This window comes from Labrus bergylta, chromosome 21 (genome assembly GCF_963930695.1).
Source record: "Labrus bergylta chromosome 21, fLabBer1.1, whole genome shotgun sequence".
NCBI classification, from domain to species: Eukaryota; Metazoa; Chordata; class Actinopteri; order Labriformes; family Labridae; genus Labrus; species Labrus bergylta.
The window spans coordinates 18,202,898-18,215,647 of NC_089215.1; the positions used below are offsets into that span (position 1 = coordinate 18,202,898).

Genomic DNA, 12,750 nt, shown 5'->3' on the forward strand with positions numbered 1-12,750 from the left:
TCTGAACTCTCTGTTAAAACGTTTTGTCTGCTCTCATTCATCTTGAGCCCATTAATCCTCACGCTAAGGGGTCACTCCAGGACGACAATAACCTGATCTGTACGGCACAACAAAAAGGTTTGATGGGTATAGTAAATGATAAATGGGCTGCACTTAAATAGTCTTCCCACAATTCAAAGCACTCTCACCAATGCAGTAATAACCCCATCACACACATACAGTAGCTATCAGGGTCTCAGATCCATACGTCTCCATGAGGCTTTTCAGGACAAAATCTTTTTGCATTCAACATGTAGAGACACATCTTTAAAATCACTATCAACCCCACGGGACACCTATAGGAGACTTTATAAGACAATTACCTCCATCACCACCACAGTCTGCTAGCCCTTATCTAAGACACTTCAACCTGCATCGTCAGCATTTTAGTAAACCTCTCCACTCTATACAGCCTATGTTTTTATTATGACAAGAGCAGGCAGCTGTCTTAGCAAACAAAGTACACAACCTTCATAGTACCAACAAAAGAATAGATAGGCTACAGAACAGCTGATGGACACGGTGGAGCTCAAAAGAGAGAATATTAGGTTTTACAAAATTCAAACCTATTACAGATGCTTTAGCTGCATCTAAAGGGCCCAAAAAAGCTTTTTTTTCATTGGTTTGGAGAAAAAAATATAAAGACTTTCTTTCAGGGGAAATATTTTTGACTTCACATTTAAAGAAGGGTGACATGACATCTACTGGATCAAGATGTCACCAGCATGAAACCAAAACAAACTGCTTTTTGGCACCTCTGCCACAGGCCACTAAAGCCTCCGCTCTCTTCCAGTGACACACCTCCAACTCCCCCTTCGTTCACGGTTGCACAAGAGAGTTTAGTGCAAGCGCCGGACAAAATTTTCCTTCGCACGAGCTGCAATTGCTTGTGGCCTACATTGTTGTGTTAGCAGGCTAATGTTAGCGCTCTTTAGTTAGCTTGTGCTTATGTGACATCCAAATAAGCAGTGACCATGTTATTCTTCTTTCCTCCGGTCCTTGACTAAAACAGCTTTTATACGTAAGGGGAGGAGCCGGCCGTCCCGTCCATGTAAACCTGATGTAAACACGGCTCAGACTAACAACACAACAGCCAGCGAAACTCGCGCTTCTCACTCATTGTAGACAGTCCTGAGTCAGAGAGACATTAAAAGAGGATGTACTTGATTTCTGTTGTATTTATGTGTAAAATGTTTCACATTCTTCCATTAACACCTCATTCAATACATTGATTGTGGGAAAATATCAGGACATTTGATATCAATTACATAAAAGCACTTTTATCACAAAACATGATGTCATCCTTGGTCGTTATTACAACTTTCCATAAGGGACTTGATCTGAAATGACCGTGTCCACTCTCAACATGTGAGGTCTTCTGATCTCCTCCTGGTACTACAGAATAGTCTGACTTTGGGGCTTTAGTTCTTGTTGGGTGGTATGTGTGGATGGGGCCAGTTCCTGGACTGAAAGTATCCTCTGAGTCCTTCCAGGTCAACGGGAGGGAAGTAGGCCCCTATGCGTTTTCTTAACCACCACTTCCCTTGCGCCGCGCTGGAACTGCCCGGCTGGCTGAACTTGTATCTGAAATGTTCCCCTCGAACCCACCTGAGCAGGACACAAGAAGGAGTGAAGTAAAAACACAAAACAAAAGACATTTTAATACAAGTTTCTTGTGTCCAAAAGCCTCAATCAGGCAGAAATGATGCTCTTCTCTCCTCTCTGTTATAGTTTTGGAACAGTGTAAATGTACTGACTATTTTAAAACAAACCTAATATTGTCCAGAGCAGTCACCTCTGAGGGGGTGAGATGTGGAACTCAATTATTTCCAGACGTGTGCTTGTGGCGTTGCAACAAACAAATGTCTGATACTCTTTCCACTAGAATCTTCAATCTGTTTGTTTTAGTTCATGTTCAGGATTCAATGATGTGCATCCATTTCTCATTACATCACATACACAATGAAACTTAAACAGTAACATTCAAATCAACTACCCGACACAGTGAAAAAACTGTATTCCTCCAGATACACTCCTGGATCCAATTACCTGGAGCCTCAGCTTTATGCACAGCAACAAGCTGAGACTCCACCAAGTGTTCAGTGTTGGTATTACACTCAAATAAAAATTCACAGTGTGCATGAAACATTTTATTTATTTTTTAAGATGTATTTTTTTGGCTTTTTGTGCCTTTTATTGGGGAGATAGGACAGTGGATAGAGTCGGAAATAGGGAGAGAGAGAGCAGGGAATGACATCCGTACATGTGAGATGAGATGAGATGAGATTCAACATTATTGTCATTACACATATACAAGTATAGAGTAACGAAATGAGGTTTGGCATCTCACCAGAAGTGCAAATAAGCAGAAAGTGCAAGAATCTGTGCTATGTACAGTAATTACAAAATTTACAGATGTAGACTAAAAAAAGTGAATTATTAGGTATATATGGATGTGGCGCGCGCACTAACCACTACAAAGCCAGTGCTCAAATTGTCTCTCCAACAGTTCCACTAACACCTGGACACTGAATTCTCTTTGCCTGATTTTAAACTATCAAGCCTTCTCAAGAAACGGTACGGTAAGCATCCAGGTAAACAAATCCCCGGACCATGTTCACCTGTATGAGCTTTTTATAGCAGGGCTGCATAATATGGTTAAAAAAAATTAAATGTCCTGTTTTTTTTCCTCCCACCTTTTATCTTTCCGTTGTAACTGATTTGTAATGTGCTCGTGTTTCCTGTTGCTTTGTAAGTCTTTTCTGGCTGCAGGCGCTACAAGATGTGCAACAAACTTCTCCCACTTGGCTCAGACACTCAGTCAGTGTTGAATATGTTGAAATAAGTAGTTGTGCTGGTGCTTCTATTTCTTTGTAACAGACAAACTGCTCTGTCAGTGCATGCTGCTACTAGAAACCATGAGCGCTCAGGGAAGCGGTGGTGGATCTGTAGTGAGTCAGGACGTTACCAGACTTAAAGTTAAAATGACACTGATACTGTGAAGTGCCCATCAGTATAAACTAATCACATTCATAAGCATTCATATGCTGGCTTTGCCACGTGGGAGCTATTAGTGTATCAGTGACTTTCAAAAAAACATTTACATATGTGGACTACAGGAGCTGAGATCGTTACGACAACCTTTGAAAGACGACCGAACTCAAAAAAATAGAAGATACATTTCTCCTCCCAAAGGTTAATCATTGCGAGGAGAAAAATATTGATATTTCACAAAACAGAGGCTGAAAAGAAAAGGTAGACTTCAGGGTGGGAGGATTTCGATGAGGTCAGTGTTGATAAAGGGTTTCTTTTTTGCTAAATAATGTACTTGTGTGTGACTGATAGCTCAGCAGTCCAGAATTTCCCCTCGGGGATTAATAAAAAAATTCAAAAAAAAGAAAGAAGTTATTTCACGACCCACATGTACAGAGGCTGTAGTCCTTGAAGCTGGCTGCACAGGTTCATCTCTCTCCTTTTTGCACTTTACCGCATATCATTCCTGACCCTCTCATCCTTGTTTCCTACTCTATCCACTCTCCTCTTCTATACAAAAAGGTAGAAAAGCCACCTCAAATATTTTTTAAACAAAATTAAAAAGACCTTGTATCGTTACTGTGATGACTGTTCAGCTCTGTTTTACCTTGGAGTTTCTGTGCCTTGGAAGGGGTTGTGGTCAAGCAAAGAAAGGACCATGCTGTCATTGGACAGCAGACGTCCTGCTATGTGGATTACCCACTCACTCTGCTCGTAGGTCTGTGTGAAAACAAAGAGGCAGGGTGTTAAGAACAACACAAGGTGATTAAAAGACACAGTGAAGAGGAGGATTTAGAGGCAGAAAGAGACCATAAAGGATACAGATTTAGAAGTCAAATGAATTAAGTACATGGCAACACTGCCCCCTAGTGGGCAGACACAATAAGTGAATACTTTCAGTCCTTAAAGGTCACATATTATCCTCCTTTTCAACCAGTTTAAATAAGTCTCAGAGCTCACCAATACATGTTAAGTTACTTGTTATACATCTCAGATCCTGTATTTGATCATGTCTATAAACCTCTCTATTTCAAGCCCTGCTCACAACAGGCTGTTTCTGTGTCTGTACCTTTAAATGCAAATGAGCTGTGTCTGACCACGCCCCACTGAAAGGGCTTTGGTGGCCTGGGCTTTACTGCCCTTTGTGATGTCACAAAGAGAAATCTCCAAACGGCCTGTTTGAGCACACATTTTCGGAAAAGTGGAGCAGGCAAAAGACGGAGAGGATGGACTTTTCTCATCATTGAGGGGGTTTGTAGACAGACTAGAGACACATATTAGAGTTAGAAAAACATGGTAAAGTGTATTTTACATAATATGTGACCTTTAATAACGCACTACTATTTTTGAAGCCACCAGGGCACAGTTGGGAATTCTAAACAAGAAGTTTGACCATAAACGCCGTCCCATTTGGTGCCGGGTACAAAAAGAGTAATGCAAAAAGATGTCAACTACTCTATTTTGAGGAAAAAGAGGAACAATTTAAACTTCCCTTGTCATGATTTGATTCCCCTTTTGTGTCTTTATTAAAAAACAGTCAGTGTGTATGTGCCCCCAATCTGTTGTATTTGGCGATATAAATACAGGTGTCGTTCAATTCACCTGGAAAGCAGCAAACCACATGAGCCAGTCTAGTCGGTAGTGGTATGGTGATATGAGGCATGGTCGCCGGTAAACGTCCCCTGGCTTACACAGAAACTGGTACTCCTCCCACACTGCCTCTGGGTCCTTGGGATCAAGGCTTTGAGTGCCCTGGAAAATCACCTCAGTACGCTCCTTGGTAATGCTGGACAGAGGTGGGAAGAGTTAAGGTACAGTTGGTCTAATGATTTGTTAAACAAGATTAAAACGCCTCAAAGCTGATGAGTAGATGTTGGAAGGGACTGGAGTTGACGTCGACATCAAGGCTGCAGGCATGTAGATGACATTACTAGATGTTAAGGTACTGAGGCTTTAACAGGAACATCATTATAACCCTCCTTTTCTGCATTTTCTTTGACAGCCCCTGTATCTAAAATCATTTAAAAACATATTTATGCAGAAATGTAGGCATCATGTTCTGATGGGAACTTTGGCCTCGTATCCACCTAGCGTCTTTTTTCTGAGCACCAGCGTCTTAATCAGGAGAGAGCGTCTGCAGCAGCAGGCGGCCTCCTGGAGAAAAAGCACAGCGCCCAGCGTCTTTATTTCAGAGCGCTCTGCCTGTTTTGTGCGGCCGCTCCGAGAGCTTTGAGTTGAAAATCTTTCAACTTTTTTTTAGAAAGGCACAGTTGTTGACGTCACCGGCGCTCTTTTTCAAATGTATGATATCCCCTGTAGTTTTGCCTCCTACAGATCTTATCTTGTACTCACATCCTCTTTGCTCCATGTCTGCTGCAGTAAAAACGATCTCTAATAAAAGAACATGCAGTAAAAAAGCAACGGAGCAGTGTCGGTCATACAGCGACCGTTGTATGCTGACTGTTGTCATAGAGACAGGACGGACGTGCAGAGCTTTTCTTCTCAGCGCACAAACACTTCTTGTCAGACCTCCCGAGTGCACAGCCAGCGCTTTTCTGCCCAGAAAAAAAACGCTAGGTGGACACTGGGCCGTATGCGTATCTCCATCTCTCTCCTTTTTGTCCGTGGCTCTATTTTAGGGTTTAGATTCAATTGTTTAAAAAACTTTTCATGTCTTACTGGCTCCATCTTCAGCCCCTTAGTTCAAATCTGAAAGGAGCCCCTGTCCCTGTAGGTCCCTGAGTTTTTGGCTCACAGGGATAACTTTAAACACATATTTACCTCAAAGAGCTTCTACTTATTAATTTAAACTTTACATCTTGCGTTGAAACAACATCAGAAAAAGAAGGGCGTCACAGATTCTTTTTTAAGTTTACTCTCCTTATCCAGACTTTTGACAACACCGTGCCTTACCTTCCAAAGGCGCCGTACGTGTTTACGATGCGCAGTGGGTCAAAAGAGGTGTTCATCAGCTGTCTGGAACTCAACAGGTTCATCACTACAGGAATGCTCAGGAGTCCAATCAGAATGCCCAAAGAGATGTTCACGACCCGACGCACCGTCATACCTGTAATACAGTAAACACAAACGGTATGCGCAAAATCAAAGAGTGAAATGTCATAAAATACAGCACAGCAAAAGACAACTACTACACAATGTTGTTCTTTTCCTCTTGGACTCAGAAAACAGACAGCTCATAACCACTAGGAGCAGTGTAGAGTTGTAGGGTGATGAGACTGGAAATGACAACATCAGTGACACCAGAGAGTTGCTACAACAATGGTGGAAAGCTTTGAAGAAATTGTAATAGATCAAGTCCTCAACAATGATGTGTCATTGCTGCTGCATAGCAACAAACATGCATGCCAAAATAGCTAGCGACAGATCATCTCTACTTCAGTGATTTAGGCAGTCTGATCTATGTGGTGCTCCCTCTGGAGGAATCCTCCAGTAACACTCTTTGTTCAAAGGCAAGTGTGTGAACATTTACTTCACGCAGCAGCAGGTTGTCTACGCGTAAAATAACGTTTAATTCAGCCCTTAGGGTGTTTTGTAGTCATGTAGAAATACCTTTGGTGGGTTTTGGGTTTTTTCCAGCTTTATTGTCATTCTGAATCTCGAGGACTGACTTTCTAGCTCCACCTCCAGAGTGAAACAAGAAGCCCAGCGACGAGTCGTCAAAACATGCCAGGCTAGGGACAATGGTTAGCCAGTTAAGGAAACTGAGGTTCCCACTCACTATCAGAACCACCTGAAGCACAATCACAAGAAAGACACAAAAGTGTTATAGACCCTTTATCATTAATCTATTTCTGGGCAGACTGTATTCAGTCACATAAGTATAAGAAGATATTACAGGATTTAAACTGACATGTAGATGTATAGTAAGTCCTCACTTATTTCAAACCAGGCTTAATTGACACACATGAGCTTTAACACTCAATGCTAATTATGCCCAAATGCATATGCTGATATTTACATCAGCATGTGAACAGCCTTATATCAGTGATCAGTATCATGATGATGATTCAAGTCTGGATATGTAGAAATACAAGCCTTCCTCTCAGGATCCATCACTTTTCCTTATCATCAAGGTCTTGGCAGTTGGTGAACAGTGTGACTCACCTGGAACAGAATCTGGATTGCACCATTGACCGTACACATTCTCCTCCCCAAAAAGGTGAAGAACGGAAAGACGAGCTCGATGAGGTGGTTGGACAATGTCTCGAAACGATGAAACCACCAAGGGGAGCGATGCATGTAGTACGACAAGGGGTTAGGAACTGGTTGGGTCTGAGAAGAAGGAGGAACAAAGTAGAGTAGTTTATATATGTTTCTAAATACAGTCTACTGTTTACAATGAATGTTTTTACTGCTGTACTTTGTCTCTAAAATTGTGTCTGCTTCCTGGAAGAAAACTCATTTATGCTGCAACATCTTGGGGGTAATGTTACCTTATCTAAATAAAGATGGAACTTAAAAACTTTAAACTTTAAATGAAGGCAACACCACCTACACACACAAAACACTGAGAAGACTCGTACAGAAATGTCCAGTGTGTGTTTTATGTACGAGTCTGTGTTTGGTCAAAAGAACAGAACGTGCAAACAATATAAAGCAAAGTGAAGATTATATAAATACTAGAGCCCGACCGATTAATCGGCCAGCCGATAATATCATATCCAGTGATGATCAGTATCCGCTAATTTTATCACACGTGATAAAAAGTGATGCACGTACATGCACAGTTACTTTCCAGTTGAGTGACCATCTGGTCTTAATTATAGTGTGCAAGTGTCGGATCCGCATCAAAGCAATACATGTGTATATCTATCTCTATATATTAAAAATAAATATAAGAAAGATATTGGTTGATATATCGGTGTCAGATTTTTTTCCCCTCCCCAATATCGATATCAGTGTCAGCCCAAAAAAATCCCATATCAAACACATTACATGACACATACACACAGTAACAATCTGTTCACACACCTCGTAGTGGTAGTCCATGCATGTCAGGTCTCTCCAGCATTTGTCCCCTCTGATTTTAATGAGACCCTGAAAAAGACAGAAAACATAAAAACAATACTTTAGTACGTATATTTGCTGTAGGTAGAGCTTCCCAGAGCTGCAGGTGTGGCTGTACATTAAGTACTCTGTATAAACAAAGGTACTACAAGTGTTGCTGGAGCTTTTTAACTTTCTAACTCTCTGAAATTTGTATAAGCATAAATATGTGAATATACTGTACAATGAGTTTAGGTATTAAAAGGAGTGCTCTTAGTAAATAAGAAGTATGATGACACACACAAATGGAGTTATTGACCTTGAAAAATGTATTCAACTATCAAGCAAGCTTCTCACAGAAAGGTCCAACTGTTTAACAGATAAATGCCACTTAAAATGATTTAAAGTGTCTGAGAGAGAACTTCCAATTATAGATTCAGCTTAAAACACCAAAGTCTGCTCCAAGCCTGTTCTTCACCAAATAAGTTGAGTAAATAGAGAGCTCTCCAGGACACACTCCTGTCAATATTGACACATTAACCCAGAAGGTGGTGGGCACAGATTGTGGAATAAGTCAGTCCCTAAACAGATTTAGAAAACCAGGGCACATCATTTAAATCATGAGCTTGGCTGTTGGCTTCAGCTGCTTCCTGTTCTTTGAAATGTACCATCCTGCAGTAACTTGCAGTCCAATGCACGATTACTTTATCCAGCAGGTAATAGACTGAAAACTTGAGGAACCAATGTATGAAGGCAACACCTTCTCAGACAAAAAGGTAAACAAAAAGAGTGGCTGGTACTGGTGACACCCAGCGTATGAACAAAAGTGTATGATTGTTTGCATTAGAATTATTATTATTATTTTTTTAAATAGTATTTGACATGTGTCGCCAGAAAAAAAGGGGAACACTTCAACACTAGGAAATCTGTTTAAAAAAATAAGTTATATGCACAGTGACGCTCGCTTCAGTGTATTATTGCTTATTATTGTTCGAGCATTTGTGTCCTCTACTTTCAGTAACCTGAACGATATGCAGCAAATGTTTCACTCACAGCTCCCAGCATGATGCGAACAATGAGCCACCTGAAGGTCCAGATGCAGATAAGGGAAGGAGGACAGCGGCGGGGAACCTGGGACAGAGTCCACACTGGACATAGGAAGATGGCCAGAAAGCCGGTCTCCAACAGCTGACTCTCCCAACCTGGAGGTATCATCAGAAACAGACTGGTTAACAAGAGGATCGATGGACCAGGATGTGCAAGGAGAAGGCTAAGGATCCCAACATGGAATGCCTTTGGATGAAACAGTTGATTGTTCACAAAGTTTAATTAAAAATATAGAAAATCAGTAGTTGAAGCTTCATTCTCTGACGCCCTTCGTTTGAGCATTGAGGTGTTTTACCTTTTTGCTTTTCAAAATAAACTGAAATGATATCCAAACCTGAGTGTGTCAATGTCTTAAAAGTTTTGCTTTATGTGATGTGGAAGGGGAAAACGCAGCAGTCCTGGACATGAAGGGGGGGAAGGTTGAAAACTGAGACGACTGATGTGGACCCACTGTGTTCACTTACCAAAGGAGTACCTAGAAGAGAAAAAAAAAAAAAAAAATCATCAATACCACACTAGAAAACAACTTATATATTTTTAGTGTGCGGGGGGGGAGGAGTCAGTCAAACATCAGTTCGCAGAGAATGTGAGGGATGTTACTTTGGGTAGGGAGCTCAAAAAGGTGTTGAGACTTGACCCTGACCTAAGTTTAAAGACGTTATGTGGGGAGGCTGATGATGAGGAACTCCAAATCCTTAAACCAAAATAAACAAATCCAGATTCTGCCTGTTTGTCTCAAAGACTATCAGAATCTAGGTTTTTTAACTTATGGTTTAGGGGTATTATAATTTGCTAATAAAATTATTTATTTATTTCAATTCTATTTGTGCTTTGTCATTATTGATATGTCATGAAAGTATTTTTTGCCTTGATAAAACCTCGACTATCAGGTAAACCCTTGTGTCCCTGGTATTGATTTTTGGTCTCTTACATGCAGCTTTGAGAAATCTCTTCCACACGTCTTAAAGCTTCACATTGACCGGCACATAAAAGTAGTGGGTTTTATTGTGCATGTATTACCCACACTCACCACAGCTGTCCCACGTTGACCAGGGAGTGGTAGAGCACCCACAGCGTAACCATGATCACCATGTTGGCCATTCCCGTCACCAGGACAAACGCCGACAGTGCCATCCCCAACAGAGCGAGGCCGTCCAGGTTGGCGTCCATGTCGCTCCAGTCAAGCAACCAGAGGATGGACGGCGTGTACGTGAAGGCCGCCAAGCCTATCTTACCCCCTACATAGCGCTTCACGCTGTTGAGGTAGCTCTTGCAGGGCAGCAGACCACGTTCCCCTATCAGCTGCTTGTTCTGGTTGTAAGCCACGCTGAACGCCACCACTACCGAGAAGACAGGAGACAAGATTAAAAATGATGCACGATCAGAAATATCATTCAATGCTCATTTTCTGTCCATATTGTTCCAGACGCTGTGTGTGTGTAAGTCTGGCTTCTGTTTACTTTCCCCTGACTCCATCAAGCCTTTTTGTGTAAGCAGCTGACGGGGTTATCGATTAACAACACAGAGCTACATGCCTTTTCCTCTTTTTAACATGTTCGATGCGGTCAGAGAACTCCCACAAGGTGTGCGTGATCATTCCCTGGTTGGTGATATTTTGGTCAGGCTATCAAGGCAAAGCTGAAGCCTGTCAGATATTGAGAAATGCAACTGCTTTATGCAGATAGTGCTGTCTTTGTGGCTTAACTGGAGCATAATGTCGGATTATGAACTTTCTATTTGCTGCTTAGAGACAGGTACTTAGACATGAAAACAGGATAGGTTAGATTGAGTCATAGTGAACTTCCCTGTTTGTTTTATCTGCAGGTGAAGGTGAGACTCCTTCATGTATCTTCTAGTTGTGTTCTGCATCATTGAAAGGTGAGAGTAGACCTCAGAATAAACAGAGGACACTGATAGGATTCATCCTTACAGCCAACACACACAAATATCAACAGAATGGTTTAAAGGTTTAAGTCAATGTTTTTAATATGAAGGAACAAGTATTTTTTCACTACAGCACTAAACAATGTAAGCTATTTATTTATTTTTATATTTAACTTTCATTTATCCAGGAAAGTCCCATTGAGATTAAAAACCTCCTTTTTCAAGGGAGTCCTGTCTAATGCTATTCTTCAAGACGTAAATACGGCTAGACTTCATCCCAGTAATGACTCCTTACTCGTTTCTAACAGAGTGAAAACCTCAACATGTCAACATGTCAACATGCTTACAGTAAATAAAGGAGACTGAGCGCAGCAACACGATGCGTGTGAGCCAGTAAGTCCCTTTCTGCAGCGGCTGCAGCCTCTTTTCTCTCTCTTTGTCTTCTCCATCTTCTTCACTGCAGTCCGCAGACTTTGTCTCTGTCTTATTGTTGCCAACATGTCTTTTCCTCACAGAGCTGCTTGAACTGTCACCTGTAGAGGCCGCCATGTTTACGAACAAGGGTCACGTTACCAAACACTTCTTCTTCTTCTTCTTGTTTAAAGGCGGTTTGCATTCATCATGTTGGTGCTTTACCGCCATCTTGTGTTGCGGAGTTTTGGCCCTGAATCTGGACTTCCCTACTAATCACAATAATAATAATAATAATAATGAAAAAACATTTAAGAAAACCCTACATTATATCAACAACCTTCACCTTCCACTTTCACTACACGCCTATACTATTTAAAATGTCCTATACCACCCCTACACCCGACTCCTACTTATACATACCCTGTGAATTGTTTTTTATTGGTAGCACAATATGTGTATTATCTTCGTAACCCAGGATATGTTAAGTTTAATGTTAATTTATTATAATTTATTTCCGTGAACTTTCACAGATTTGCGAAAAGGTCTTTGTTCACACAAAAAAAGAATACACCAGACATTTTTTTTTGTTTATTTAACTAATGAATGATTTGATATTCCTGCATGAAGGTTATTTGATACTGTGATTTAAATCTCTACATTGAAGTTCAAGGATGACATTTTCCCAGTTAGTTGATAAATTCATTTAGTTACAGAAGCACTCCATCTAGTGGATAAACTGGTGTTACTGCACTTTTCCTAAAGCACTGCATTTACACAAGTTTGAGATTTTAAGGGGATATAATAGATCTGCTTTATTTCAACTTGCGTGTTTTATCTTTTACCAAACTGAATGTCAAGGAATAACTTCACTACAAATCAACGCATGAAAAACAAGACTGTCTATGTGCATCCCTTGTGACTATAAATGCTGTGGAATGGACACTTAATTGCTGTTTAAAATGAATACAATATTAAATAAAACACATTACCTATTATTAGTGATGAGAAGAAGGACATGCATGAAAAATAAGTTTGTAGTAAACCAGACTGATCATTTCATTTGATCATTTTGGGGCAGCTGTGGATCAGTGGTAGAGTCGGTCATCTCTCAACCGGAGGGTTGGAGGTTCGATCAAACCTCTGCCATCAGTGTGTGAATGTGTAGGTGTGACCTGAGGTGTAAAAGCACTTTGAGTAGTCAAAGCTCACAAGCTCAAGTCCATTTAGCATTTGATCATATATGGTCCTGCATGTAAATACTGCAGG

General features: G+C 40.9%; 1 protein-coding gene across 1 annotated transcript; it reads right to left on the reverse strand.

Moving 5' to 3' along the window:
- Positions 1 to 1,202: 1,202 nt before the first annotated feature.
- Positions 1,203 to 11,654, reverse strand: lmf1 (lipase maturation factor 1). The gene is made up of 11 exons (XM_020648317.3): positions 11,418 to 11,654; positions 10,217 to 10,526; positions 9,651 to 9,661; positions 9,133 to 9,281; positions 8,065 to 8,130; positions 7,198 to 7,365; positions 6,643 to 6,823; positions 5,986 to 6,139; positions 4,675 to 4,858; positions 3,680 to 3,792; positions 1,203 to 1,647 (listed from the first exon to the last, which is right to left on the reverse strand). The coding sequence occupies exons 1-11, from the start codon at positions 11,617 to 11,619 to the stop codon at positions 1,461 to 1,463; spliced, it is 1,725 nt and encodes a 574-aa protein (XP_020503973.2). The 5' UTR covers positions 11,620 to 11,654; the 3' UTR covers positions 1,203 to 1,460.
- Between the last annotated feature and the right edge of the window lie 1,096 nt (positions 11,655 to 12,750).

Coding starts and splice junctions, on each gene's coding strand:
- lmf1 (XM_020648317.3), bottom strand. CDS start 11,619: ATGGCGGCCTCTACAGGTGACAGTTCAAGCAGCTCTGTGAGGAAAAGA. Junction 10,527..11,417: donor CTCAGTCTCCTTTATTTACT/GTAAGCATGTTG, acceptor TCTTCTCGGTAG/TGGTGGCGTTCAGCGTGGCT. Junction 8,131..9,132: donor TTCGCATCATGCTGGGAGCT/GTGAGTGAAACA, acceptor TGTCTTTTTCAG/GGTCTCATTAAAATCAGAGG.